Source organism: Chiloscyllium plagiosum, unplaced genomic scaffold (genome assembly GCF_037043375.1).
Source record: "Chiloscyllium plagiosum isolate Xiang-an unplaced genomic scaffold, Cpla_swu_hap1 HiC_scaffold_1, whole genome shotgun sequence".
Lineage (NCBI taxonomy): Eukaryota > Metazoa > Chordata > Chondrichthyes > Orectolobiformes > Hemiscylliidae > Chiloscyllium > Chiloscyllium plagiosum.
Genome location: NW_028270139.1, coordinates 6,014,090 through 6,039,942, shown reverse-complemented (window position 1 = coordinate 6,039,942; position 25,853 = coordinate 6,014,090). Strand labels below are relative to the sequence as shown.

The window sequence follows — 25,853 nt, the reverse complement described above, 5'->3', positions numbered from 1 at the left end:
GATTGTAGGGATTACTGAGGCAGTACATGCATGCAGGATTTATCTCTTGATTTCAGGATGCCTCACCTCCCTTTAGCTACTAGGTTTCCAAAGATTTCAAGTTGGAATAGTGCTGAAAAATGAGGGAAATTGACTTTGTAGGTATTATCGAGAGTCTATCAATTGCCCGTGAGAAAGTTGGTTGTCTGCACCATGTCGCATCTCTATGTCAAAGGCTAATTTGCAACTGACTGTAGGATGTTGCTCATGGAGAGCAAACCACGTGGATGTCCGAGTTGAATAATCAGGCTAAAACCCTTGGAAGAATTAGCAGATAATTAGATGCTGTGCTTTACTTTTTATGCCTGAAAGTTCTTCCTTAGTTGCATTTTTTTTATTCTTGTGAAGTGTAACTATGTTGCAGTCCAAATCCCCCATTCCTATTTGTAACAATCGTTTTGGAATTGACTATATACATTGAAATCTATTTCCCTTACCTTTGGCAGAATATGGTCCAGCTTTTCGCAGACTTTGTTCATGAACTTTTGACACAGCTCGAGACTGATAAGGAGATACACTTAAAACATAAAAATACAAAATTTAAATTCAAGAACTCTTTGCATTTATTCTTCATTTATCTATTCTCATCTTAAAATCGGTGACAAAGTATCAAATCTATGGCACATTATATTTATGTAGCAGATAAACGATTTATATCGTAACTTTGAGTATTAGAATATGAAGGGATAAAGATTGAAATGTGATCTGCTTGGTACTGTGAAGAACTTAGTCTTTCTTTTCATAAGTCGAGAGCGTGACACTGGAAAAGCACAGCAGGTCAAGTAGCATCCGAGGAGCAGGAGAATCGACTTTTTGGGCATAAGCCCTTCATCAGGAATGAGACTGGTGGGTTGGGGCTGAGAGATAAATGGGAGGGGAGCGGGATTGGGGGAGGTAGCTGGGAATGTGATGGGTGGATGAAGGCGAGGGAGAAGGTGATAGGTCAGAGGGGGCAGTGATGGATGGGCCTGGAGGGCGGAGCCAAGTTGGAGGCTTGGGACTGGGATAATGTGAGGGGAGGAGAAATGACGAAGCTGTTCAAATGCACATTTATTCCGTGTGGTTGCAGGGTCCCGAGGCAGAATATGAGGCGTTCCTCCTCCAGGCATCGGGTGGTAATGGTTTGGCAGTGGCGGAAGCCCAGGACCTACATGTCCTTGACGTAATGGGAGGGGGAATTGAAGTGATCTCCCCCTAACCCCACCTCCCATTTATCTCTCCACCCCCTCGGCTCACAAGCCTCACTCCTGACGAAGGGCTTATGCCCGAAACGTTGACTCTCCTGCTCGTCGGATGCTGCCTGACCTGCTGCGCGTTTCCAGCACCACACTCTCAACTCTGATCTCCAGCATGTGCAGTCCTCACTTTCTCCTCCTTTCTTTTCATAAACTTGTCTCAGAGTTTGAAATAAACATTGAAGTGGCTTTTACCATTTACCTCTGTGCTCTTTTCATTTTCATTAGTTCAATTTGCTTACTGACGGCATTGGCTGCACTTAAAACATCACGTAAATTTAGAGCACCTGCAAAAAATCAATATTAAGTTCAAGAAAATATTGAATAATTGTTATTACAATTTATCTTTGAATATTAATTAATGTATGTTTTTGGCAACACTAACAATGTAGATATGCAAACACATATGGACTGGTTAACAGAATGTCAATCAGAGTGCAGATCATGTCTAATATAACTAACTGTGAGTTTATTCATTTTGATTGTAGTAATAGAAACCACATCTTTAAAGGTGTGAAATTTGTAATGTTGATATTCAGGAGAATTTGTGTGTACTCATGTAAGCTAACATGCAGTAATCGGTTAGCAAGTAATTAGGAAAGCAAATGCTGTTAGCCTTTATTGCAAAGGTATTGGAATACATGAATAAATAAGTCTTGCTAACAATTATGTTGAGCTTCGATGAGACACCCAGAATACGGTGTTCAGCTTTGGCCTCCAGACTTTAGGAAGGATATATTTGCATTTGAAGCAGGGCTGCAAATATTCACAACATAGGCCCCTGGGATGAGGGTTGAGATATTGGTTAAGTAAAACCAATTAACCAAACATTTTGTAAATTGAACCCATGTTCTCTGGAGTTGCAAAGAAGAAGTGATTTGCATAAATTGAGCCCTGCTATTCTCAGAGTCATACTAAACATTAAAGCTTTTTAAGGTATGTACAGACTCCCGATTTACTTGACTTTCAGACCAAAGTTGATGGAAAGCATGAGATAGGTTTCTGCACTGAACAAGAATTATTATTGACCAAACGTAATTAGACTACAGCTATAAGTAAACTGGCATAAACCACTGGCAGATGCTACTAATGCAAACTTCAGTCCAGTCCAGTCCACCTACGCACACAGACAGGGAAAACAGTTTAACGGCAACAGCAGAGAAAAATTGTAAAGTCATTCAGTGGTCTTTGCTTTCCGATTCTGATTCTGATGTTGAGATGGTCCCACTTCAGCTAGCCGAGCTCTCAATTGTACTCAGTTTTCTTTCTCTAGAACTTTTCATGGTTTGCAAGTAAAGGGTGACAGATTGATTTGGAAAAGGTCTCTGCTTTTTCAACACAAAAGTCACAGTAACTGCCACCCAAAGGTTCTTCTTCAGTTTAAAACAGTTTTTTTTTAACTGCAAAGAAGAGGCAGTTCCTGTTTGAGAGATAAGCAGCACACCCTTCCAAGTCTTTCTTTCTCTGTGACTGTGTTTCTGTAGCTTCCTTCCAGTTCCAACCTGCTCACGGAGAACCAATCACTTGTAAACCAAACCTTGGCTCCCAATCTTCTGCACTTTACAAGAACTCAAAGCCACGCAAAAAAAAACCCAGAATTTGTGATTGATATTGAATTTCTTGGTATCAAGTTATGCGGCCGTGCTGGTAAATCTGTGTTTTTAAAAACAATTTTTTCTCCAGCAATCCAGTTTTTAAAGACACAAAAATAACAAGACATGTTTCTTATGTGGCTCTATCCTTAAGAAAAATTAAACACTATAATCAAAAATATGTTTCATTATAAACTTCTATTCCACAAAAATAAAACAAAAATTGCATCCATTCATTTTCTTCTTTCCCACTTTCTACACAAACTTACAAATATTTAAAATTTCTGAAATTTTAATCTATTTTAATATTTTGCCTTTAGGATAATGTATCTGCAATTATATTATTTTTTGCCAGCTTATAAACTTTCTTTGACATAAAATAGTTGCAATAAAAGGTTCCACTTAAATAATCTTACACGTTGATTTTTTTTTACTTTTCAGTGAAGGCTAGTGGATTACGTTCAGTGTAAATCAAGATTGCCTGTCTCTATGTCTGTTCAAAGTGCTGAAGAGCTAATAACAATGCCAAACTCTCTTTTTCCACAGTAAAATGTTTCTTTAGACACTGGGTAAGCTTCTTAGAGAAGTACCCTACTGATTTAGAGTCATAGAGTCATAGAGATGTACAGCATGGAAATGGACCCTTCGGTCCAACCCGTCCATGCCGACCAGATATCCCAACCCAATCTAGTCCCACCTGCCAGCGCCCGGCCCATATCCCTCCAAACCCTTCCTATTCATATACCCATCCAAACGCCTCTTAAATGTTGCAATTATACCAGCCTCCGCCAATCCAACATTGAGGATTTGTCTTTGTTGTTCAAGAACTGCCCCCTAATCTTTTGTAATCAAAATTTCATCTCATGACTATAAATCCTATTTGAAAGGAGAAAATCCAGTAAGTTTTTCTGGAGAATCTCTGGTTGCAAACAGTAGAAGATGACAATTGTTTGGGTATCCATGACAGTATGCCTTATTCATGGTTTTGAAAGTCTGACGGTGCCCTCTAAAGCTCCCTGTATTTGTGGATGAGGCACAGTTGACTTTAGTTGTTTTAGCCCACATTGCTAATGAATTACTGAAATATTGTAGACACAAAGTTAGAACCTGATCAGACTTGCACCTCAGTTGGTAGTCCATAACGAGCTAACTGAGTAAACTTTTCCATTACTTTCCCTAATTGTAATTGTCCTTAAAGGAACAGGCTCTGGGTATTGAGTTGTCATAACTGTGAAGAAATACTGATGTCCTTATTTTGTTTTGTGGTGATGATTCTACACAATTTACTCTCATTTGACTAAAAACTGGCATTGGTATCAAAGATGCTGATCGAAATTGATGTTAAGATTTTCCTACCACCTGACAAGGATGGCATGTTTTACAGAATTGCACGTCTTTGTGAAGTCTTGGTCATGTAAAATATCTGTTTATTGATGCCTGCATTTTCTGTATTCTTACATATCTTTTCATTGGAACTTGATTAGCTACCTGTAATATCTCCTTACAATATCTGGGCAGTACCACAACTTAATTAATGAAAGTCCATTCTCTGTTTACAGGTAAGTAAGAATGTCTGCACTTCCTTATCAAAAGTCCATTGTTGATATAATAGTACACTGGAACCCTTTCAGCCACAGCTTCTGTGTGAACTATCTGCATTAACTTACTTAATTCTGGATCTGATTCCTGAACCTTAATGTATGAAGATATCTCAAGTACACTTTTGGAATAATGTCCATTCTTAAGTAGAATTTTAGCTCTCTAACATCTGTTTGTGGTATTCCTCCAACCTTTAGGAATGGACTTTGGTATGACATCATCAGGTTGTAGGTTTAACTACCACTAAGGGACTGGACAGAGCAACTGCTGTGGGTGTAGAAATAGTGTAAAATGCTTAATGGAAAAAAAAGCTGGAACCTGGTCCTTCCACTGTTCTATCTCTCGAATCTCTATCAGACTTTCAATGATTAGAGAGAAAGTATAACATTCCCCACTAAATCATTCCCAAAGAGTAAATCAAACCCAACCACTGGTTATTTCTTAAATACGCCAATTTCTGCTAGTCCAGACCACAAAGCACACTCCTATTGGCCCATGTACAATAGAAATGAGATATACTCTCCACCTATGCCATTTTCTAACACTTTCAGCTTTCAAAACTAAATCCTTCTCCAGCAAGAGAATTGGAATAGCCCCTGTATCTCTTAGAACAGTTATTGGCGTAGATTCTTCTATTGAAGAAATTTGATTTTTTTTTTGATAAAAGCCTTTTCTATCTCTCATCTACCAGAGAAAGATAAATGGAGTAGTCTATTCGACCCCTCAAACCTGCTCCACCCTCATTATAATTATGGCTGATCATCAAGCTCAATACCCTAATTTCACCCAAATCTATGTTCTATGTTCTATGTTCTATGTTCTATGTTCTATGTAATCCCTTTAGCTTCAAGATGTCTATCTGCATCCTTCTTGAAAACACTATATTTTGGCCTCAACCACTTCCTGCAGTAGTGAATTCCACAGGCTCACCACTCTCTGGGTGAAGAAATTTACCCCATTTCAGTCCTGAAAGATTTACCCTTTATATTTAAACTATGATGCCTGGATACCCTGACCATTGGGAATATCATACCTACATCTAACCTGTCTAGTCTTGTCATAATTTTATAGATTTCTGTGAGATTTCCAGCATTCTGAATAAATTTATCCCAATTTGTCACAATGGAATCACCCAATTTCAGATTTTTACCTCTACCCTCACTACTTTCATATAGTCATAGAGGTCCACAGCCATAGAGGTCCACAGCACAGTAAAAGGCCCTTCAGAGTCTGTGCTGGTCATAAACAAGTACCTATTCAAATCCCATTTGTTAGCACTTGCTCCATAGCCTTGTATGCCTTGACATTGCAAATGCACATCTAAATACTTCTTAAATACTTTGAAGGTTTTGCCTCTGCCACCCATACAGGCAGTGACTTCATGATTCCTACCACCCTTTGGACGAAAACATCTTGCTTCACATCCTCTCTAAATTCCTGCTCTTACCTTAAATCCCTCTTTGAACTCAGAAGGAGACCTTGGGGCATTCCCAACTATTCATTCCTTACTTGGCTATGTGCCTTCCTTGCATTCTCCAACCTTCTATTCCTTTCCAATTTATGAGGCTGACAGTAAAAAGGTTTAATTTTATGGAGGAACTCAATGGCCAGCCATTGTTGCTGGCTGTCTAGCAGTTGCAATCCTTTAGTACTCAGCATGATTTCTTATTTCAGAAGACAGGGAATTTTTAAATTTCTCTAAGAAAGTAACTTCTCTCAGAGCTTCATATGTGGTTCCAACTTCTAACACTCTTATCCATCTGTCAAAACTTCCTTGCTTAACTCTTATGAAGTCAACATAAGTTAACCCAGCTAGCTTCCTTAAATTCTGGAAACTTTCCTGAATGCCCCATATGATGCACTAACTCATGTGAAACCAACATCGTCTTCTTCACTGCATCATAATCTTGAGAAATCTCCTCCGACTAGAAGCATAAATTTCCTTTGCTTTACCTGTCAACCTGCTCTGCATGAGCACCGTACAGTCCTCCTGTCTCCTATTCATTTGCCTCACCATTTTCTAAAATGACATGAAGAATGCCTCCATATCCTTTTCCTCAAGTATCAACAGGGCCTCTGCCAACTTAAACATTTCTTTTGTGGCTGTCAAATTATAACTCGGACTCACCCCGCGAGAGCTTGCATTAGCATCTGACATCTCCTGTTTCAACTGTACCATTTCTGGGTTAGCTTCATGTTCCCTTCTCTGGCCCTTTCTCATTTCCATTTCCTGCTTTCTGAATTTCATCACACCTTTCCTTATCTTTTTTCTGCCATCTCTAATTTCTTCATTCTCTCCTCATTTGCCAGTCATTCAACCATAATTGGATATTACCGATTCTACCGTTACACAACCTGAAATATTCAGCACCTTTTTCCTTTCCTCTCATCCAGAGTACTATGTTCATACTTCAATTATCTCTGCCCTTTTAGCTCCATAAGGCAATGCTAGCTTTGTCTACCTTTACCTTGAAATTTCATTTAAGGCTGCCAGCAACAACATTGTCACAAACAGGAAATTATTTCCAATTCAATATTTTAAGTGCAGAACCTGGTGATTTTCTTCATGTTGATTACCAAGTTTAACCAAAATCCCCAATGCCTCTGTCTCCATTTCAATCCAATTCAAATGCCAAGCAAGCCATCAAACTTTGTTTCAGACTTACATTTGACTTTCAGACCAAGGTTCATGGGAAGCATGGGCCAGGTTTCTGTACGCAACAGAAACTGTTACTCATTATAGACTGTAATTACAAGTAAACAGATATAAACCACACACACACACCTGAAATTAGATTTTCAGAAGGAGAGAGAAAATGTAAACTCAGATCAGTGGTGACATAATCCTACTTCAGCTAACATGGTGTTACAGCTGCCTTTCTCTGGAAGCTTCTACTGGTTTGTAAGAAGGACAGATCAACTGATTCACTTCAAAAATCTGATTTATCAATTCAAAACTCACATTTCACAGAAACTGCTGCAGGAACAGTAATTGGTTTTCTTCAAGTTGAAACTGAGTTTTTTTTTTATATTGTGAGGAAGGCACCTTCTGCTGGGGAGATCAATAGCAAACCCTTTTGTGTCTTTCCCACTCTGTCTGTGTTTCTGTAACTTGTTTCCAGTTCCAATCTGCTCAGTTGGCTGAGAACCAATCAGCTTCACTTCAAAACAGATCCTTAGCTCCTGATCATTTGCATACTGCAGAAATCCATAGCCACAAAAAAACAGTTCACAAAAGGTATCAAATTCCTGGCTGTGAAATTATGCAGCCATCCTGGTAAATCCTTGTGTTTTTTTCAAATAGTTCTTTCTCCTTGTACTCTACAGTTTTTAAGGGCACAAAAATAAAAAATATATGGTTCTCACACTGTCGGTGATATATAGAACACAAGGACACAGTCTCGAGATAAGGAGAAGAATCACTCAAAAATTGAGTCTTTTGAATTCTCAATCACAAAAGATGGTGAACAATCTATCATTGAATAGACTTAAGGTAGAGGTAGATATATATTTGGGCTCTGAAGGAATCAAGAAATATGAGGAACAGGTAGAAAAGTGCAGCCGAAGTCAATGACCAACCATAATAGTATTGGATGATGGAAACATTCAACAGGCCTTATTGATCTACTCTTGTTCCTATGTTCTCTTGTTAATATGTCGAATTGATTAAGTAAGTTGGAAAGCTTTATCTGTAGTCACCATAAGAGACAATAAGAATTAGGCCATTCAGCCTGTCAAGTCTGCTCCACCATTCGATCATGGCTGATGTATTTCTCATGGCTGATATATTACTGTAATTGTACCAGCCTCCCATTCTTTGCTTTCACCCTGTAACCTTTGACTCCCTTTACTATTAAGAACCTATCTATCTCTGTTTTGAACATTCCAGTGGCCTCCACAGCCTTCTGTGGTAATAAATTCCACAGATTCATCACCCTTCAGCCAGAGAAAGTCCTCCTCACCCGTTAGTCACTATATGCCTGTAGCCTCAGGTCCTAGCCTCTTCTACTAATGGAAACATCATCTCCAATGTTCACTCTATTGAGGCCTCTCAGTATTCTATAAATTTCAATCCTCTCCCATCCTTCTAAGCACCATCAAGTATAGACCCAGAGTCTTCAACTACTCCTCATGTGACAAGTTCTCCATCCATGCGATCATTCCTATAAACCTCCTCTGAACCTCCTCCTCGGCCGCAAATTCTTCCTTCAATACCGGGTTTGGGGTGGTGGTGGTGGTGGGGGGGGGGGGGGGGAGGTGTAGACAAACCTGCACAACTACATCTGAAACCTCAGTACTGGTAATGGTTTATGCTAAGCCAAAGAGCAATTAAACCATACAGAGCATAATGGCCAAGGTCCACAGGGGAACAGCATTCTCATTTCTGATCACTGTTGAGCAATCTTAGTTTGAAGTACACATGGCTAGACATTCCATGAGGCTAGACACAGGACATGAAAGTCATGGCCAACATCCAGTCACAGGCCACTAGATTGTTGATATATTTCATATACCTTTGTTGGAAAGGTTCTGGCATCAATTCTCGGGCTACCACAAAAGTATGATGGAAAACTTTAAGTCATGATATGCTGAATTATAAATTTGATGAATTTGATTCTTCAAGCTAGTAACGTATGCAGCAGAAGTAAACAAACAAGCAAATAGAGTCATAGAGTCATAGAGATGTACAGCACAGAAACAGACCCTTCGGTCCAACTCGTCCATGCCAACCAGATATCCTAACCTAATCTAGTCCCATTTACCAGCACTTGACTCATATCACTCTAAATCCTTCCCATTCATATACCCATCCAAATGCTTTTTTAATGCTGTAACTATACCAGCTTCCACCACTTCCTCTGGCAGTTCATTCCATACACATACCACCCTCTGTGTGAAAAAGTTGACCCTTAGGTCCCTTTTAAATCTTTCCCCTCTCACCCTAAACCTATGCCCTCTACCTCTGCACTCCCTCACCCCAGAGAAAAGACCTTGTCTATTTATCTCATCCATGCCCCTCATGATTTTATAGACCTCTATCAGGTTACCCCTCAGCCTCCGACGCTCCAGTGAAAACAGCCCTAGCCTGTTCAGCCTCTCCCTACAGCTCAAATCCTCCAACCCTGGCAACATCCTTATAAGTCTTTTCTGAACCCTTTCAAGTTTCACAATGTCCTTCCGATAGGAAGGAGACCAGAATTGCATGCAATATTCCAACAGTGGCCTAACCTATGTCCTGTACAGCCGCAACATGACCTCCCAATTCAATACTCTGACCAATATAGGTTCCAAATGCCTTCTTCACTATCCTATCTACCTGCGACTCTACTTTCCAAAGTCTCTTTGTTCAGTAACACTTCCCAGGACCTTACCATTAAGTGTATAAGTCCTGCTAAGATTTGCTTTCCCAAAATGCAGCACCTCACATTTGTCTACATTAAACTCCATCTGCCACTTCTCAGCCCATTGGCTCATCTGCTCAAGATCCCATTGTAATCTGAGATAACCTTCTTCGCTGTCCACTACACCTCCAATTTTGGTGTCATCTGCAAACTTACTAACTATACCTTCTATGTTCACATCCAAATAATTTATATAAATGGCAAAAAGCAGTGGACCCAACACTGATCCTTGTGGCACTCCAATCAACCAATAATCAATTTTCTTTGTAAGCACTTTAGAATGCTGAGTTTTGGAATTAAAGTTGGACTAATGATAGTCGAACAGTAACACAATCAAGTGAGCACCTTCCCTCATTATTGAAAGGTTCTGTTGTAAACTCTGAAGCCCTTCTCGCATGGATCAAAATTGTTATGACAATAGAAAATCCCACATTTTCAAGCTTTGTTTGGCAGAGAAGCATTAATTCTCCATTTACTAAAAACCTTCAATCAATTTTTAGCCATTAGATTTAATTGTGTAACAAGAACGTATTACAGTAAGGCTACAATGAAGCTTTCACAACAGCCTTGACTCATAACAGCCTATATGAAAGAGAAAGACAGGAAAAGCAATGATAAAGAGACATATGTAGAAGACACATATGAATAAATCTCTCTTAGCTTGCCTGATACACTTGCAGCAGTTGTTGAATCACTGCCCTTTTTCCACCAAAAAAGAATCATAATGCAGTATCTTCTTTGAGGCATTCTGTCTGTATTTGTTTACTTTTGGAGGAAGAAGATGAGAACTAACAGTGGAATGCCAGACTAGGCTACAACAGGAGCTTTCTACGCCTACGCACCATCACTTAAAACTCTAGAAAGAGGCGCATTTATCTTGTTTTGACTATCCATCAGACCACACAGAAGCTGGTCCTTGGGTAGAGTACTACCTGAGCTAAAGTGTTTGCATGTGAGCCTCCAAACAGGGAATCAACATAATTGTGAGCAGGAAGGTCTGCAGAGCCACTTAGTGTGTTACAAATTAATTTATATCTACTATAATTTGAGCCGCAGTACTACCTTATAGCCAACTAAACTGGCTCAGAATGCATTACTAAAATCTAGTGTTGCTATGCTCAGTCCTACTAATTTATGCCTTATGGAATATAATATTGCCTGTAATTAATCTGAGAACAACCAAAGGGAATATTACTAAACATGGAACAGTTAATTCATTCATCCTTTGAGAAATGCATTTATTTTATCTCTTTCAAACATGGGCAGTTGGAAAAAAAAGGTAAAATTGATCAAGACTTTTTTGGAGTTCTGGAAGTGCCTGTAGCCAATGGCAACATTGTAGACTGTCTCCTATCAACACAAATAGTCAGCCAGCTGAAAAAGTGCAAAGGAAAAACCTACTCACATGAATATAATCTCCCTCCCTAAACACCACGCTCGTTCACAAATCCCCTTGATTTCAGGCATGCGCCCAAATTGATAAATTTCTAGACCTCTTTCTCTCGATTATCTCTCTCTTTGTTTAGTATCTTATGGCTTTTTATATAGTAAAACGTGTCAACTAAACTCAAGTTGGGGCTGTGCGTTCTAGATAATGAGTGATTACAATGCTACAAGTCTGCAGGAAATTTCAAACACAAACCATCCCTCAGCAATTTGGTCGAGTTGATCAAAATTGGGAAGCCAAGCCCGTTTCTTTAAGCTCACCAGTCCAGGACACCAAGATCATTCATAATGCTAAAACTGTCATCTCTGAGATCAGCCAACAGCTCAGAGCAAACAAGTATCACCCCACGTACTAAAGATACCTTAAGGAACATTTTATTTGGCTCAAGAAAGTGGGCTGTGCAACAAAGTGGTACTTCATTCACATAATTCTCCTCAAAAGGTTGATTGCAGCAACTCGCTGGGTGGCACAGTGCAGTTCCAAACCCACATCCATATTTGTGCATAGTGCTGCAGCCAGTGTCACTCCATTGATATACTTGATGCAATATACTTATGAAAACAAATAGATCCTTCAGCATTTTATTATGTAAGAAAGCAATATTTCAAAACAAGATTGAACGCGTGCATTGAAAAAATTTCAGGGCATCAAATATACAGCTCACCTTTTCTTTCAAAAATGGGATTCTGTGGACATTTTTCCTGTGAAATCTCTTGGAGCTGTAGGTTCCTCTCACAGAATGATCGAAAGCTCTCTGAGGGTTGGCGGGCAACAGGCCTGTACAGTTTTCTGAGCTGATAAAATGCAAAGACTGTATGTTTTCTAAAGAAATGAATTTCATCCTCCTGTAAATTCTAACATTCTACTGCAGAATAACGTTTGCTCTTTACCTACCTTGCATTCTTGTTTTAATAGGATATTCAGCAGTATCAATTTCATGGTATTAAGTCAACCTATTCGCTAGCCTGTATCAATTAAACTACACACTAATAAATAAGAATGTTTACGACATTAAATGATTTGTGTATGACATCCATTTCTTGTCAAAGTAATGGGAGGAATTTTCCTCTGCTTGGTCCTACAATGCAGAAAAAGCATTCAATTGTGCCCAGTGATTGTCCCTAATCATTTAAGTTCAATAGCTTTACTGTAACAAGGATCTCAAAATGCAGAATGTTCCCATTTGGCAATGACAATCCGCAGCAAGTATTGGAAAACAGCAGATAGTTAGTGCCACGTCCTCACACAGAAACGTTAGTCTGCAAATACATGAGCTGTGATGTGGAAAGGAAATTTGAGTTTATTTTTATATCTACTCATGGGATGTGGATGTTTCGAGCTAAAGAAGCATTAACTGCCCATCCCTAATTGCCCTGGAAAATATTGTTCTGAGGTGGTATCTTGAACTGATGTCATTGGGGTGCAGGAACACCCAAAGCCCTGTGAGGTGCTGAGTTCCAGGATTTATTTACATTAAGAAGTTAAGATGATGTGCAAGTGGAAGGGGAATATTCAGATGATGGTATTTCCAGTCATCTGCTGCTCTTTCCATCTAGGTGATCGAGGCCATGGGTTTGGAAGATACATTAAAAGAGAGCTTGGTGAGTTACCACAGTGCACCAGTAAAAGGAATGAATGTTGAAGGTGGTGAATGGTGTGCCCATCAAGCAAACTGCTTTATCCAACCTTCTCAAACTTGGCCTTTGCCTGAGGCATACCGACCACCAATGGTCTCTCCTTAACAAGAGAGCAGTTTATGATCTTTTTGGACTGTGGCAACTTTCATTTTCATCCGAGATGCGCAAAGTTAAAAATGACACGACACCAAGTTACAGCCTAACGGGTTTATTTAAAAGGTCAAGCTTCTGCAGTGCTGCTGCTTTGTCAGCTCGCTAATGGGACAGGATGCGTAGGGTACAGAATTTATAAGTAAAAGACCATAGTGCCATACAACTGTAGCAATGTATTAGATAAACCTCAATGGCTGTTAAGTCTGTAATCACTTAGAATGAGGATGCAGGTTTCAATTGATTGCCCCTTAGGTCCCTTTTATACCTTTCCCCTCTCACCCTAAACCTACGCCCTCTAGTTCTGGACTCACCCACCCCAGGGAAAGGACCTTGTCTATTTACCCTATCCATGCCCCTCATAATTTTGCAGATCTCTATCAGGTCACCCCTCAGCTTCCAATGCTCAGCAGCCCTAGCCTAAAAGCTTTTAAATGAACTGGCTGCTGGGATAAGGGAAACATTGATCAAAATATTCCATAACTCTCTGGATTTTGAAAGTTTCCAGTACATTGGAAAACCACCAATGTGAGGCTTCTGTTCAAGAAAGGAAAGATAAGGCAGGAAACAGCAGGGCATTTGGGCCTAGCATCTGATGTTGGGAAAATGCTAGAGTCCATTATTAAGGAAGAAATAACAGGATATTTAGTAAAGCTTAATGAATTAAACTGAATCAACACGCAAACAAAAAAAGTCACAAAACTGCTAATGCTGGAAATCAGAAGTGAAAACAGAAATTGTTGGAAAAACTCAGCACGACTGGCAGCATATGTAGAGACAGAGCAGACTGAATGTTTCAGGTCCAGTGACCCTTCTTCAGAATCCTTCTCCTCCTTCTGTTCTGAATACTGCTTCATTGTGAGGGGCCTTGAAAAGACAGGAGAGACGTGCTGAATGGGTAAGAGTTAGATATTCCATGATTGCCTGGGAAGTTGTGTTGGAGAGTGGGAAGGTGTTAGGAGTGATGGAGAGTGGACCAGGCTGTGGTGGTGGGAAGAGTCCCTAAGGAGTGTTGACAGAAGAGGGCAGAGGAAGATGTGTTTGGTGGTGATATCCTGCTGGAGGTAACAGAAATGGCAGAGGACGATCCTTTGAAGGAAGGGGCAGCACTACGAAAGCTTGTGATTTTGGATAAATCTGTTGGACTATAACCTGGGGTCATGTGACCTCTGACACTATTCTGGGAGGGAGGAGAAAAAGTGAAAGCTGAAGCATGGGTGATCTGTCAGACACAGCTGAAGGCACTGTCAACATGTTGGGGGAAATCCTTGGCTGAGGACAATGTGGAAGATGACATAACCTTATGACATAACCAAGACCTGAGTGCTATTTTAGGGAGGGATTGGTCAAAGGTTTGTATGCTGCTTACTTCAACCAGTCAAATGCTTCAATTAGTTTTGTGGGCACAGTAGGTTCATACGTGTTTGTTCAAAGCTCACAAAAACCTGAGCTTCTGCCACCTTATTCTGTGATCGCTGTACACCCCCCACAGGGACTAGCGTCACTAGGTCAGTACAACAGAAAGATCCCACCTGTCAATGGTTTGTAATAAGTATTATTCAGTGGTGCCTGGAACCATTACGTTGCAATCAGAAAGCTATCTCAATGTCAAAGTGTCAACACAGAAATTTAACATTGTTATACACATTTCAGAGTTCAAATGAAGGTATTGCACCAGTTTCAGAGTCTACTTGTGAAATTCAGCAAAACAAAACAAAGTCAGCCGCAGCTTACTCTATGAAAAACAGACTAGTTTTGCTTTAAGATCCTCAGCCACATTATCAGTGCTTTTGGTCACACAAATGGCAATGCACTTCTGGTGTATTTCTGAACTGTGAAGCAAGGTTTGATAGAAATTGGGCCTCCTGCCCAGTGCATTAATTAGGCCAAGGTGCTGCTATCTACCGTATCTTCAATAAAATAAATACTATATAATTTGGATTTCTCCACCAAAATTGCTTCATAAGTCTATAATCAATGACATGAAATAGAAACTGAGAGGTCAATGTGGAAAACACACTCATGACTTACTGAAAGACGACTGATAAATGTACAATACAGGCAGAGCTCTGATTATGTGTATTCTTGAGGCCTGGAAAATCACGCCGGCCTGGGAGACAGTGAGAGATTAAAAGCACTGCCAATGCTGTGGAGCATTCAGGTTCCACATTTGCAATGAACTAAGATTTAAGATCCAGCTAAATGACCCCAGGACTGGAAAGAGGCAAAGGCAAGTCTCAGGTTCTGGAATGGAAAAGGTGCAGACAGTTCGACTGGAAGACAGAATGTTGTGTGTAAAAACAGAAAGAAAGAGTACAGCCATATGAATGCATGGCTGAGAAGTTAGTGCAGGGACGAAGGGTTTACATTTTTTGGATCACTGGAACCTCTTCTGCGTTAGAAATGACCTGTATAAGAAGGATGGATGGCATCTGAATTGGAAAAGGACTAATATACTGGCAGGGACAGTTGATAGAGCTGATAGGGAGGATTTAAACTAGTAAGGTGGTGGGGTGGGACGGGGGAGTGTTTGGGACCCAGGGAGATAGTGGTCCAGTTGGGAAAAGGAGCAAGTCAAACAGTCAGGAATAAAGCAGAGAATGAGGTAGGACTGATGAATTAAACTGCATTTATTTCAATGCTAGAGGCCTAACAGGGAAGGCAGATGAACTCAGGGCATGGTTAGAAACACGGGACTGGGATATCATAGCAATTATGGAAACATGGCTCAGGGATGGACTGGACTGGCAGCTTAATGTTCCAGCATACAAATGCTACAGGAAGGACAGAAAGGGAGGCAAGAGAGAAGGTGGAATGGTGTTTTTAATAAAGGATAGCATCATAGCTGTACTTAGGGAGATATTCCTGGGACTATGTCCCGTTAAGTTATTTGGGTGGGACTGAGAAAAAGAAAGGGATGATCACCTTATTGGGATTGTACTGCAAACCCCCCGAATAGTCAGTGGAAAATTGAGAAACAAATTTGTAAGGAGATCTCAGTTAACTGTAAGAATAATAGGGTAGTTATGGTAGGGGATTTTAATTTTCCAAATATAGGCTGGGACTGTCATAGTGTTAAGGGTTTAGATGGAGAGGAATTTGTTAAGTGTGTACAAGAAAATGTTCTGATTCAGTATGTGGATGTACCTACTAGAGAAGGTGCAAAACTTGACCTGCTCTTGGGAAATAGGTCAGGGCAGGTGACTGAGATGTCAGTGGGGGAGCACTTTGGGACCAGCGACCATCATTCTATTAGTTTTAAAATAATGATGGAAAAGGATAGACCGGATCTAAAAGATAAAGTTTTAAATTGGAGGAAGGCCAATTTTGATGGTATTAGGCAAGAACTTTCAAAAGTTGATTGGGGGCAGATATTCGCAGGTAAAGGGGTTGCTGGAAAATGGGAAGCCTTCAAAAATAAGATAACAAGAATCCAGAGACAGTATGTTCTTGTGAGAGTGAAAGGCAATCCTGGTAGGGAATGCTGGATGTCTAGAGAAATTGAGGGTTTGATCAAAGAAAAGAAGGAGGCATATGCCAGCTATAGACAGCAGAGATCACGTGAATCCTCAGAAGACTATAAAGGCAGTAGGTGTATACTTAAGAGGGAAGTCAGGAAGGAAAAAAGGGGACATGAGATAGCTTTGGCAAATAGAGTTAAGAAGAATCCAAAAGGACTTTATAAATACATTTGGACAAAAGTGTAACTAGGGAGACAATAGGACTCCTTAAAGATCAGCAGGGAGGAGATGAACATGTATTTGGAAAGGCAAGGACTGATTAGGGATAGTCAACATGACTTTGTGCGTGGGAAATTATGTCTCACTAACTTGATTGAGTTTTTTCAAGAAGTAACAAAGAGGATTAATGAGGGCAGAGTGGTGGATGTGATCTATATGGACTTCAGTAAAGCGTTCAATAAGGTTCCTCGTGGTAGACTGGTTAGCAAGGTTAGATCACATAGAATACAGGGAGAAGTAGTCATTTGGATATTGAACTGGCTCGAAGGTAGAAAACAGAGAGTGGTGGTGGAGGGCTTCTTTTCAGACGGAAAGCCTGTGACCTTGTGGAGTGCCACAACGATTGGTGCTGGGTTTACAGCTTTTTGTCATTTATATAAATGATTTGGATGGGCACATAGGAGAAAAAGTTAGTAAGTTTGCAGATGACACCAAAATTGGAGGTGTAGGGGACAGCGAAGAAGATTACTTCAGAGTGCAACAGAATCTTCATCAGATGGGCCAATCGGCCGAGGAGTGATAGATGGAGTTTAATTTGGATAAATGTGAGATTCTGCATTTTGGAAAGGCAAATTAAGGCAGGATGTATATACTTAATGATAAGGTCCTAGGGAATGTTGCTGAACAAAGAGATCTTGGACTGCAGGTTCATAGTTCCTTGAAAGTTGAGTTGTAGATAGATATGATAGTGAAGAAAGTGTTTGGTATGCTTTGTTTTATTTGTCAGAGCACTGAGTATAGGAGTTGGAAGGTCATTGTGCAGCTGTGCAGGACATTGGTTCAGCCATTTTTGGAATACTGCATGCAATTCTAGTCTCCTTCCTACAGGAAGGATGTTGTGAATGCCGTAAGATTCATAAAAGGATGTTGCCAGAGTTGGAGGGCTTGAGCTACAGGGAGAGGCTGAATAGGCTGGAGCTGTTTTCCCTGGACCCTCGGAGGCTAAGGGGTGACCTTATAAAGGTTTGTAAAATCATGAGGGGCATGGACAGGGTAAATTCTTTTTCCAGGGTTGGGGGAGTCCAGAAACGGAGGGCATAGGTTTGGGGTAAGAGGAGAAAGGTTTAAAAGGGACCTAAGGGACAACCTTTTCATGCAAAGGGTGGCGCGTGTATGGAATGAGCTGCCAGAGGAAGTGGTGGAGACTGGTACAATTACAACATTTAAGAGGCATTTGGATGGGCATATGAATAGGAAGGGTTTAGAGGGATATGAGCCAAGTGGTGGCAAATAGGACTAGATTGGGTTGGGATATCTGGTCGGAATGGAAGAGTTGGTTTGCAGGGTCTGTTTCCATGCTGTACATCTCTATGACTCTAACTGCAGATGCTATAAATCAGAAACCAAACCAGAAATTGCCAGAAAAGCTCAGTCAGTCTGGCAGCACCTGAGCAGAGATCAGAACTGAGGAAGGGTCATTTGACCAGAAACATTAACTCTGATTTGTCTCCATAGTTGTTGCCAGACCTGCTGAACTTACCCAGCAATTTCTGATTGTGTTTGAGAATGTTGTGTGCTCACTCTCATGCATTAGTGCTATTGTTTTGAACTTGTTTTAAATTTTGTTTTAAATTTTATTTTAGGGGAGCACAGGATATGATTTCACATTTGTCAGGACTCTTTTGGAATATTATCCAAGGATGAAATATCCACAAGGAAGTCTTACAAGTGCATTGATTTTGCTGGCTGTTTAACCACCATTGAGATCCATGGCCTTATCTGATCCTGTCTTTATCTATCAAACAAACTAACATATTTCCAACCAGACGGCATACAGATAAACTGGTGGATTTCACCAGTTTCCTCATTTCCCCTCCCCCCACCTTACCCCAGTTCCAACCTTCCAGCTCAGCACTGTCCCCATGACCTGTCCTACCTGCCAATCTCCCTTCTTACCTATCCGCTCCTCCCTCCTCTCTGACCTATCACCTCCATCCCCACCCCCATTCACCTATTGTACTCTTTGCTACCTTTCCCCACCCTCCTCTCTGACCTATCACTTCCATCCCCACCCCCATTCACCTACTGTACTCTTTGCTACCCTCCCCCACCCTCCTCTCTGACCTATCACCTCCATCCCCACCCCCATTCACCTATTGTACTCTTTGCTACCTTCCTCCACCCTCCTCTCTGACCTATCACCTCCATCCCCACCCCCATTCACCTATTGTATTCTTTGCTACCTTCTCCCCAGCCCCACCCCCTCCCCCTCCCATTTATTTCTCCACCCTGGAGTCTCCCTGCCTCTATTCCTGATGAAACGTCGATTTTCCTGCTCCTCGGATGCTGCCTGACCTACTGTGCTTTTCCAGCACCACTCTGATCTAAACTCTGGTTCCCAGCATCTGCAGTCCTCACTTTTGCCCGGCATACAGATAAAGAACAGTAATTTTTGTTTGCTACTACAGCAATGCACAGGCTGCTTACAATCATTTACTATAATTCCTGCTGAAATCATAGAACAGGAGTGAACCCTGGGTCATCCTGGACATTGCGATTCAGTTGCACAGTTTAAATGAGGCATCTTATTTGTGGTCAATTGCCTATCATTTGCAACAATCCTATCATTTAGGAGGTCTTGAGTGGTCCCTTTAAATTTGTTCTGCCAGTATCAAGTATCAGTATCAAGGGGAATCTGCTAAGAGCATAATATACCTGGCATATGTTAATGTTTCATGTAGGTGAATGTGTGCGTGTTTGGGAGGAAGGACTATTTGCAGTGCGATAGTTAAAGCAGGTTTCATTAGCTGTAACCATCTGTATCTATTCTGGCAAATTTTAGGAGGAAAAACATGTTGGTGTTACAGCACACTAACAAACTTGATTATCATCACGCAGACTGGCAAAGTGCTGTCCTGACATAGAAAGCATGCAGATATGTTCTATTTTCATGCTGTCGTCAAAGTACAGTTTTGAAGTATTTTGGCATTGATTCCCTTAGATTTAAACTTTGTATATATTGGGTTTTACCAACTCACATTTCCATCACCATGAATTATCTCCAATCCACTAAAGTTAATTTTCAGAGGCTACATAGCATGCAAATCACATACTGTGATAACTTTCAGCACACATACCCAAATAATAATGGACATAACGTGCAAGAGTATTAATATAAAAAAGAAATCTGGAATTGAGAATCAACTGATGACCATGAAACCATTGTTGATTGTCAGAAAAATCTAAGTGGTTACAATTAGATTAGATTCTCTACAGTGTGGAAGCAGCCCTTCGGCCCAACAAGTCCACACCGCCCCTCCGAAGAGAAACCCACTCCCCTATCCTATATTTACCCCTGACTAATGCACCTAACACTATGGGCAATTTAGCATGGCCAATTCACCAGACCTGCACATCTTTGGATGGTGGGAGGGAACCAGAGCACCTGGAGGAAACCCACGCAGACACGGGGAGAATGTGCAAACTCCACACAGACAGGCGGGAATCGAACCCAGAGGCAGCAGTGCTAACCACTGAGCCACCATGCCGCCCTTAGCATTATGCTCTTAACAGATTCCCCTTGATTCTGATAATGACCAACATGGCAGAATAAATTTAAAGGGACCACTCAAAACCTCCTAGATGATGGGATTGTTGCAAATTGTTGTGGGTATGTTCACCGAGCTGAGAAGTTGGTTTGCAAATGCTCCATCCCGTTCTAGGTGGCCACCTCAGTGCTTTGGAACCTCCTGTGAAGCACTACTGTACTGTGTCGGTTGGAATTTACTCGGTTCCATTCCTGCTGCTTCCAGTTGCCAGCTCCAGTTGTTCGTTGCAGTGGTCGGTATATCGGGTCTAGGTCAATATGTTTACTGATGAAGCTCATGAAAGAGTACTATGTTTCTAGAAATTCTCTGGCTGTCCTCTGTTTGGCTTGTCCTATAATTGATGGGTGTCCCAGTCGAATTTCTGGTATTTGTCATCTGTGTATACAGCTACTCGGGAAACTGGTCATGGTGCTGAGTGACTAGTTGATGTTCATGAATGCGGAACACTAGTTGTCTGCCTGTTTGTCCTACATAGTGTTTCGTGCAATCCCCACAGGGAATCTTGTGCATCATGTGTGTCCTGCATGTGATGGGTATTGGATCTTTTGGAACTGACAGCCAGACTTCTCCGAACAATCGGATTCATGACAACACATAAACCAACAGCCACGCTCAGCCAACAACTCACCAGAACAAAGGACCCAATACCTATCATTGCAGGACAAACGTGGTGTACAGGATTCCATGCAGGGACTGCACAAAACACTATATAGGACCAACAAGCAGACAACCAGCAATCCACATTCATGAACATCAACTAGCCACTAAACGCCATGACCAGCTGTCCCTAGTAGCTATACACACAGATGACAAGGACAACAAATTCACCTCAGACAACACATCAATAATAAGACAAGCCAAAAAGAGGACAGCCAGAGAATTTCTAAAAACATGGCACTCATCCACGGACTCCATGAATAAACACGTTGACCTAGACACGATATACTGACCACTGCAATGAACAACTGGAACCAGCAACCGGAAGCAGCTGGAATGAAACCTAAATAAATAAATTCCAACCAACACAGTACAGCAGCGCTTCACAAGAGCTTCTACAGCACTGAGGATCTCACATAGAAAGGGGACAAAACATCTGCAAACCAACTTCCCAGCTCAGCGAACATACGCACAACAACTGCCCCGGCACCCGAGCAACAAATCTTTACACAAACCTTGTAAATCTAAGTGGTTCTCTAAGGTTCTTCAAGGAAGGAAACCTATCATCCTCACCTGGTCTGACTCCAGACTGACTCTCAACTACCCTCTGAAATAATCTAGCAACCCATTCAGTTGTATCAATCACTGTAAATTATCAAGGAAATAACACTGGATGGATCACCTGGCATCGATCTAGACACCGAAAAAGACAACGCCAAAAACAGCCCTGTCAACTCTGCAAAGTCCTCCTTACTAACATCTGTGAGGTCGCGCCAAAATTGGGAGAGCTGTCTCACATATTAGTCAAGCAAAAGACTGACACAGCCATATTCATGGAATCATTCCTTACAGACAATGACCAGACACCGCCATCACCATCCCTGGACATGTTCTGAATCACCAGAAGGACAGACCCAGCAGAGGTGGCAGTACGTTGTTATACAGTTGCCCTAGGAATCCTCAACATTGAAGTCTCACGGCTTCAGGCTAAACATAGGCAAGGAAACCTTTTGCTGATTATCATATACCACCCTTCCTCAGTTGATGAATCAGTATTCCTCCATGTTGAACAACACTTGGAGGAAGCATGGAGGGTGGCAAAGGGGGCAAAATATCCTCTGGGTAGGGGATTTCAATGATCACCACTAAGAGTGTCTTGGCAGCAACACTACTGATCAGCAAATTGGAGCCTAAAGGACATAACGGCTGGATTGGGTCTGCAGATAGTGGTGATGGAACCAACATTATCATCCTAAGGACCTCATGCATAATGTATCGGCTGCAGATGCATCTATCCATGGCAGTATCGGTAACATTGACCAGCGCACAATCCTTATGGATCCAAAGTCCCACGTCCACATTGAGAATAGTCTCCATTATGTTTTTTTAAATTATTAATTCACGGGAAGTCAGTGTTGCTGACTATGCATGCATTTTGTGACCATCCTTAGTTACCCAGAGGATAGTTAAGTGTCAACCACATTAAGGTGGGTCTGGAGTCACGTGTAGTCAGAGGGAAGGATGGCATTTTCTTTCTCGAGAGGACATCAGTGAACGAGATGGGTTTTTCTGATAGTCAGCAATGGTCATCGCTGAACTCTTAATTCCAGACTTTTATTGAATTCAAATTCCACCATCTGCCATGGCAGGATTTGAACCGGGGTCTCTGGATTAACAGTCTAGCAACAACAGCACTATGCTATCATCTCCCTGTGGTACTATCACCATGCTAATTGGTACCAACTCTGAACTGATCTCGCAAACCAAGACTGGGCATCCATGAGGCATTGTGGTCATCAGCAGCAGCAGAATTGTACTCTAGCATGATGTGTAACCTCATAGCCCAGCACATTCCCGCACTCAAACATGGCCATCAAGCCAGGGGATCAATCTGGTTCAACGGAGAGTGTAGGAGGGCAGGCCAGGAACAGCATACCTGAAAATTAGCTGTCAACCTGGTGAAGCTACCATACAGGATAACCTATATGCCAAACAGCATGAGCAGCAAGTGATAGACAGAGCTAAGTGTCCCCACAAACAATGGACCGTATCTAAGCTCTGCGGTCCTGCCACATCCAGTTGTGAATGGTGGTGAACAATTAAACAACTCATTGGAGGAGGAGGTGCCACATATATCCACATCCGCAATGATGGAAGAGGCCAGCACATCAGTGCAAAAGACAAGGCTGAAGCATTTGCAGCAGTCTTCAGCCAAACTGCCGAGTGGGTGATCCATCATGGCCTCCTCCAGTGGTCCCCAGCATCACAGATGCCAGTCATCAGCCAAGTCATTTCATTCCACGTGATCTCAAGAATGGTTGCAGATGCAGCAAAGGCTGTGGGCCATGACAACATTCCAGCACAGGTACTGAAGACTTGTGCTCCCGAACTTGCCCACATCCTGAGACAAGCTGTTCCAGTACAATTACAACACTGGCATCTGCCCAACAATATAGAAAGCTGCCCAAGTATGTTCTGTACATAAAAAGCAGGATGAATCCAATGCAGCCAATTTATACCCCATCAGTCTACTCTCAATCACTAGTAAAGAAATGGAAGGTGACATTAACAGTGCTATCAAGCAGCACCTGCTCAATGATGCTCAGTATGTGTTCCGCCAGGGCCATCCAGCTCGTGACATCATCTCAGCCCTGGTTTAAACATGGACAAAAGAGCTGATTTCCAGCGATGAGGTGAGAGTGACAGCCCTTGACATCAAGGCTGCATTTCACTGAATGTGGCATCAAGGAGCCCTGGCAAAACTGGAATCATCAGTTATCAGGGGGCAAACTCTCTATTGATTAGATTAGAGTACTTACACTGTGGAAACAGGCCCTTCGGCCCAACAAGTCCACATCGACCCGCCGAAGCGGCGCCCACCCATTCCCGTACATTTACCCCTTTACCTAACACTATGGGCAATTTAGCATGGCCAATTCACCTGACATTGGACTGTGGGAGGAAACCGGAGCACCCGGAGGAAACCTACGCAGACACGGGGAGAATGTGCAAACTCCACACAGTCAGTCGCCTGAGTCGGGAATTGAACGCGGGTCTCTGGCGCTGTGAGACAGCAGTGCTAACCACGATATACTGAATCGTACCTGGTACATAGGAAAATGGTTGTGGTTTTTCGAGGTGAGTCACCTCAGAGTAGTATCCTAGGCCCAACCATCTTCAGCTGTTTCATCAATGACCTTCCCTTCATCATAAGGTCAGAAATGGGGATGTTCACTGAAGATTGCACAATGTTCAGCACCATTCGCGACTCCACAGATACTGAAGCAGTATATATCCAAACGGAACAAGATCTGGACAGTGACAAACAACATTCACACCACACAAATGCCAAGCTATGACAATCACCAATAAGAGACAATCTAACCACCACCCCTTGATATTCAATGGTATTACCATCATTGAATCCCCCATTATCAACATCCTGGCCACAAAAATACAGCGGGTGGAAGGGTAGGCCAGAGGCTAAGAATATTGTGGTGGCTAACTCACCTCCTGACTTCCCAAAGCTTGTCCATCATCTAGACGGAACAAGTCAGGAGTGTGGAATATTTTCCACTTGCATGGATGGGTGCAGCTTACACAATACAGAAGAAGATTGACGTTATCCAGGATTAAGCAGTTTGCTTGATAGGTACCACATCCACAAGCATCCACTCCTTCCACCACCAATCTACAAAATACACTGCAGAAATTCATCAAAGATCCTCAGCCAGTACCTTCCAAAATCATGATCACTTCCATTGAGAAGGACAAGGGCAGCAGATACATGGGAACACCATCACCTTCAGGTGCCCCTCCAAGACATTCACCATCCTGACACGGAAATATATCGGTGTTCCTTTCCTGTCACTTGGTCAAAATCCTTACATGGATATGCTCAGCATGTGGTCACGCATCATCTTGACATTGAGAGAGTGTACTGTCTTCTGGTTTTAGTATGTTTTCAAGTTAGCATTAGCACAAATAAAATAACGTTTGTGAACTTAATTGCACCCTAAACAACGAGGAAGCATTAATCATCATAAAATAGTGTCTTTGCTTATTTTCCATTCAAAGCTGCAATGACCTCTCTTATTTTCCATAGAAAGCTTCAAAAACCTCTCTTACTCAACAGTTCGTGCTGAATTGGGCAATGTTGCAAGTGTTACCTCTTCAAGCCTGGAAGAAACCAAGTGCATAAAAGACACAGTTACCTTCAGAGTCACTGACAATGCCATCATCAGCCTTCTCTGAATTAGCACGTAGCTGTGACATGGGGCAAATTTCATTGTGGATATCCGTCATGATGCAGGCACATCTGACATACCAATGCTTGATGAGGTTTCAGTAGAATTGCTCCCTGAACTGCCCAGGCTGAGGTACATGGCCCTCTGTTTACACCATTTCTCCCCATTGCTCTTCTAACAGTTTATCTTCCTCTGTGTCGCCCATGCTGACTCTCACTGCCATGTTCATCAAAATGCAATCCACCGATTAGCAACAATAGTATGCAAAGCATGTATTTACCCCTGATACCTTCCATAAATAAACACAGCATTTATTGCACCTGTAAAATGGATGCTTATACAACAACTTTGCAAAATTTCCCAAATGTGTATATTTGCATATTAGGAATTACGTGCATGCCCACTTGTTTTATATTTTTACATATTTGTTAAGTTAAACATTCCATTTTGTGGAATAGAATAGGGCTTGGTTCAAAGAAGTATTTTGTTGGTTCAGTTGTTTCCTACTGATTATCGTTGCAGAATTTAACTTCTGCTTCTTGAAAATTAAGCTTGAGCCA

At 41.6% G+C, this 25,853-nt stretch overlaps 1 protein-coding gene across 1 annotated transcript in view; it reads right to left on the bottom strand.

Annotated features, from left to right (window-relative positions):
• The window catches only part of LOC122555119 (uncharacterized), a 75,993-nt gene extending 50,642 nt beyond the window's left edge, over window positions 1–25,351 (bottom strand). The window contains exons 1-3 of the mRNA XM_087992563.1: window positions 25,261–25,351; window positions 1,477–1,561; window positions 477–556 (exon numbers count right to left, since the gene is read on the bottom strand). Of these exons, the coding sequence (XP_087848689.1) occupies window positions 477–556; window positions 1,477–1,561; window positions 25,261–25,351 (256 nt within the window). The remainder of the gene's footprint in view (window positions 1–476; window positions 557–1,476; window positions 1,562–25,260) is intronic.
• Window positions 25,352–25,853: the final 502 nt, after the last annotated feature.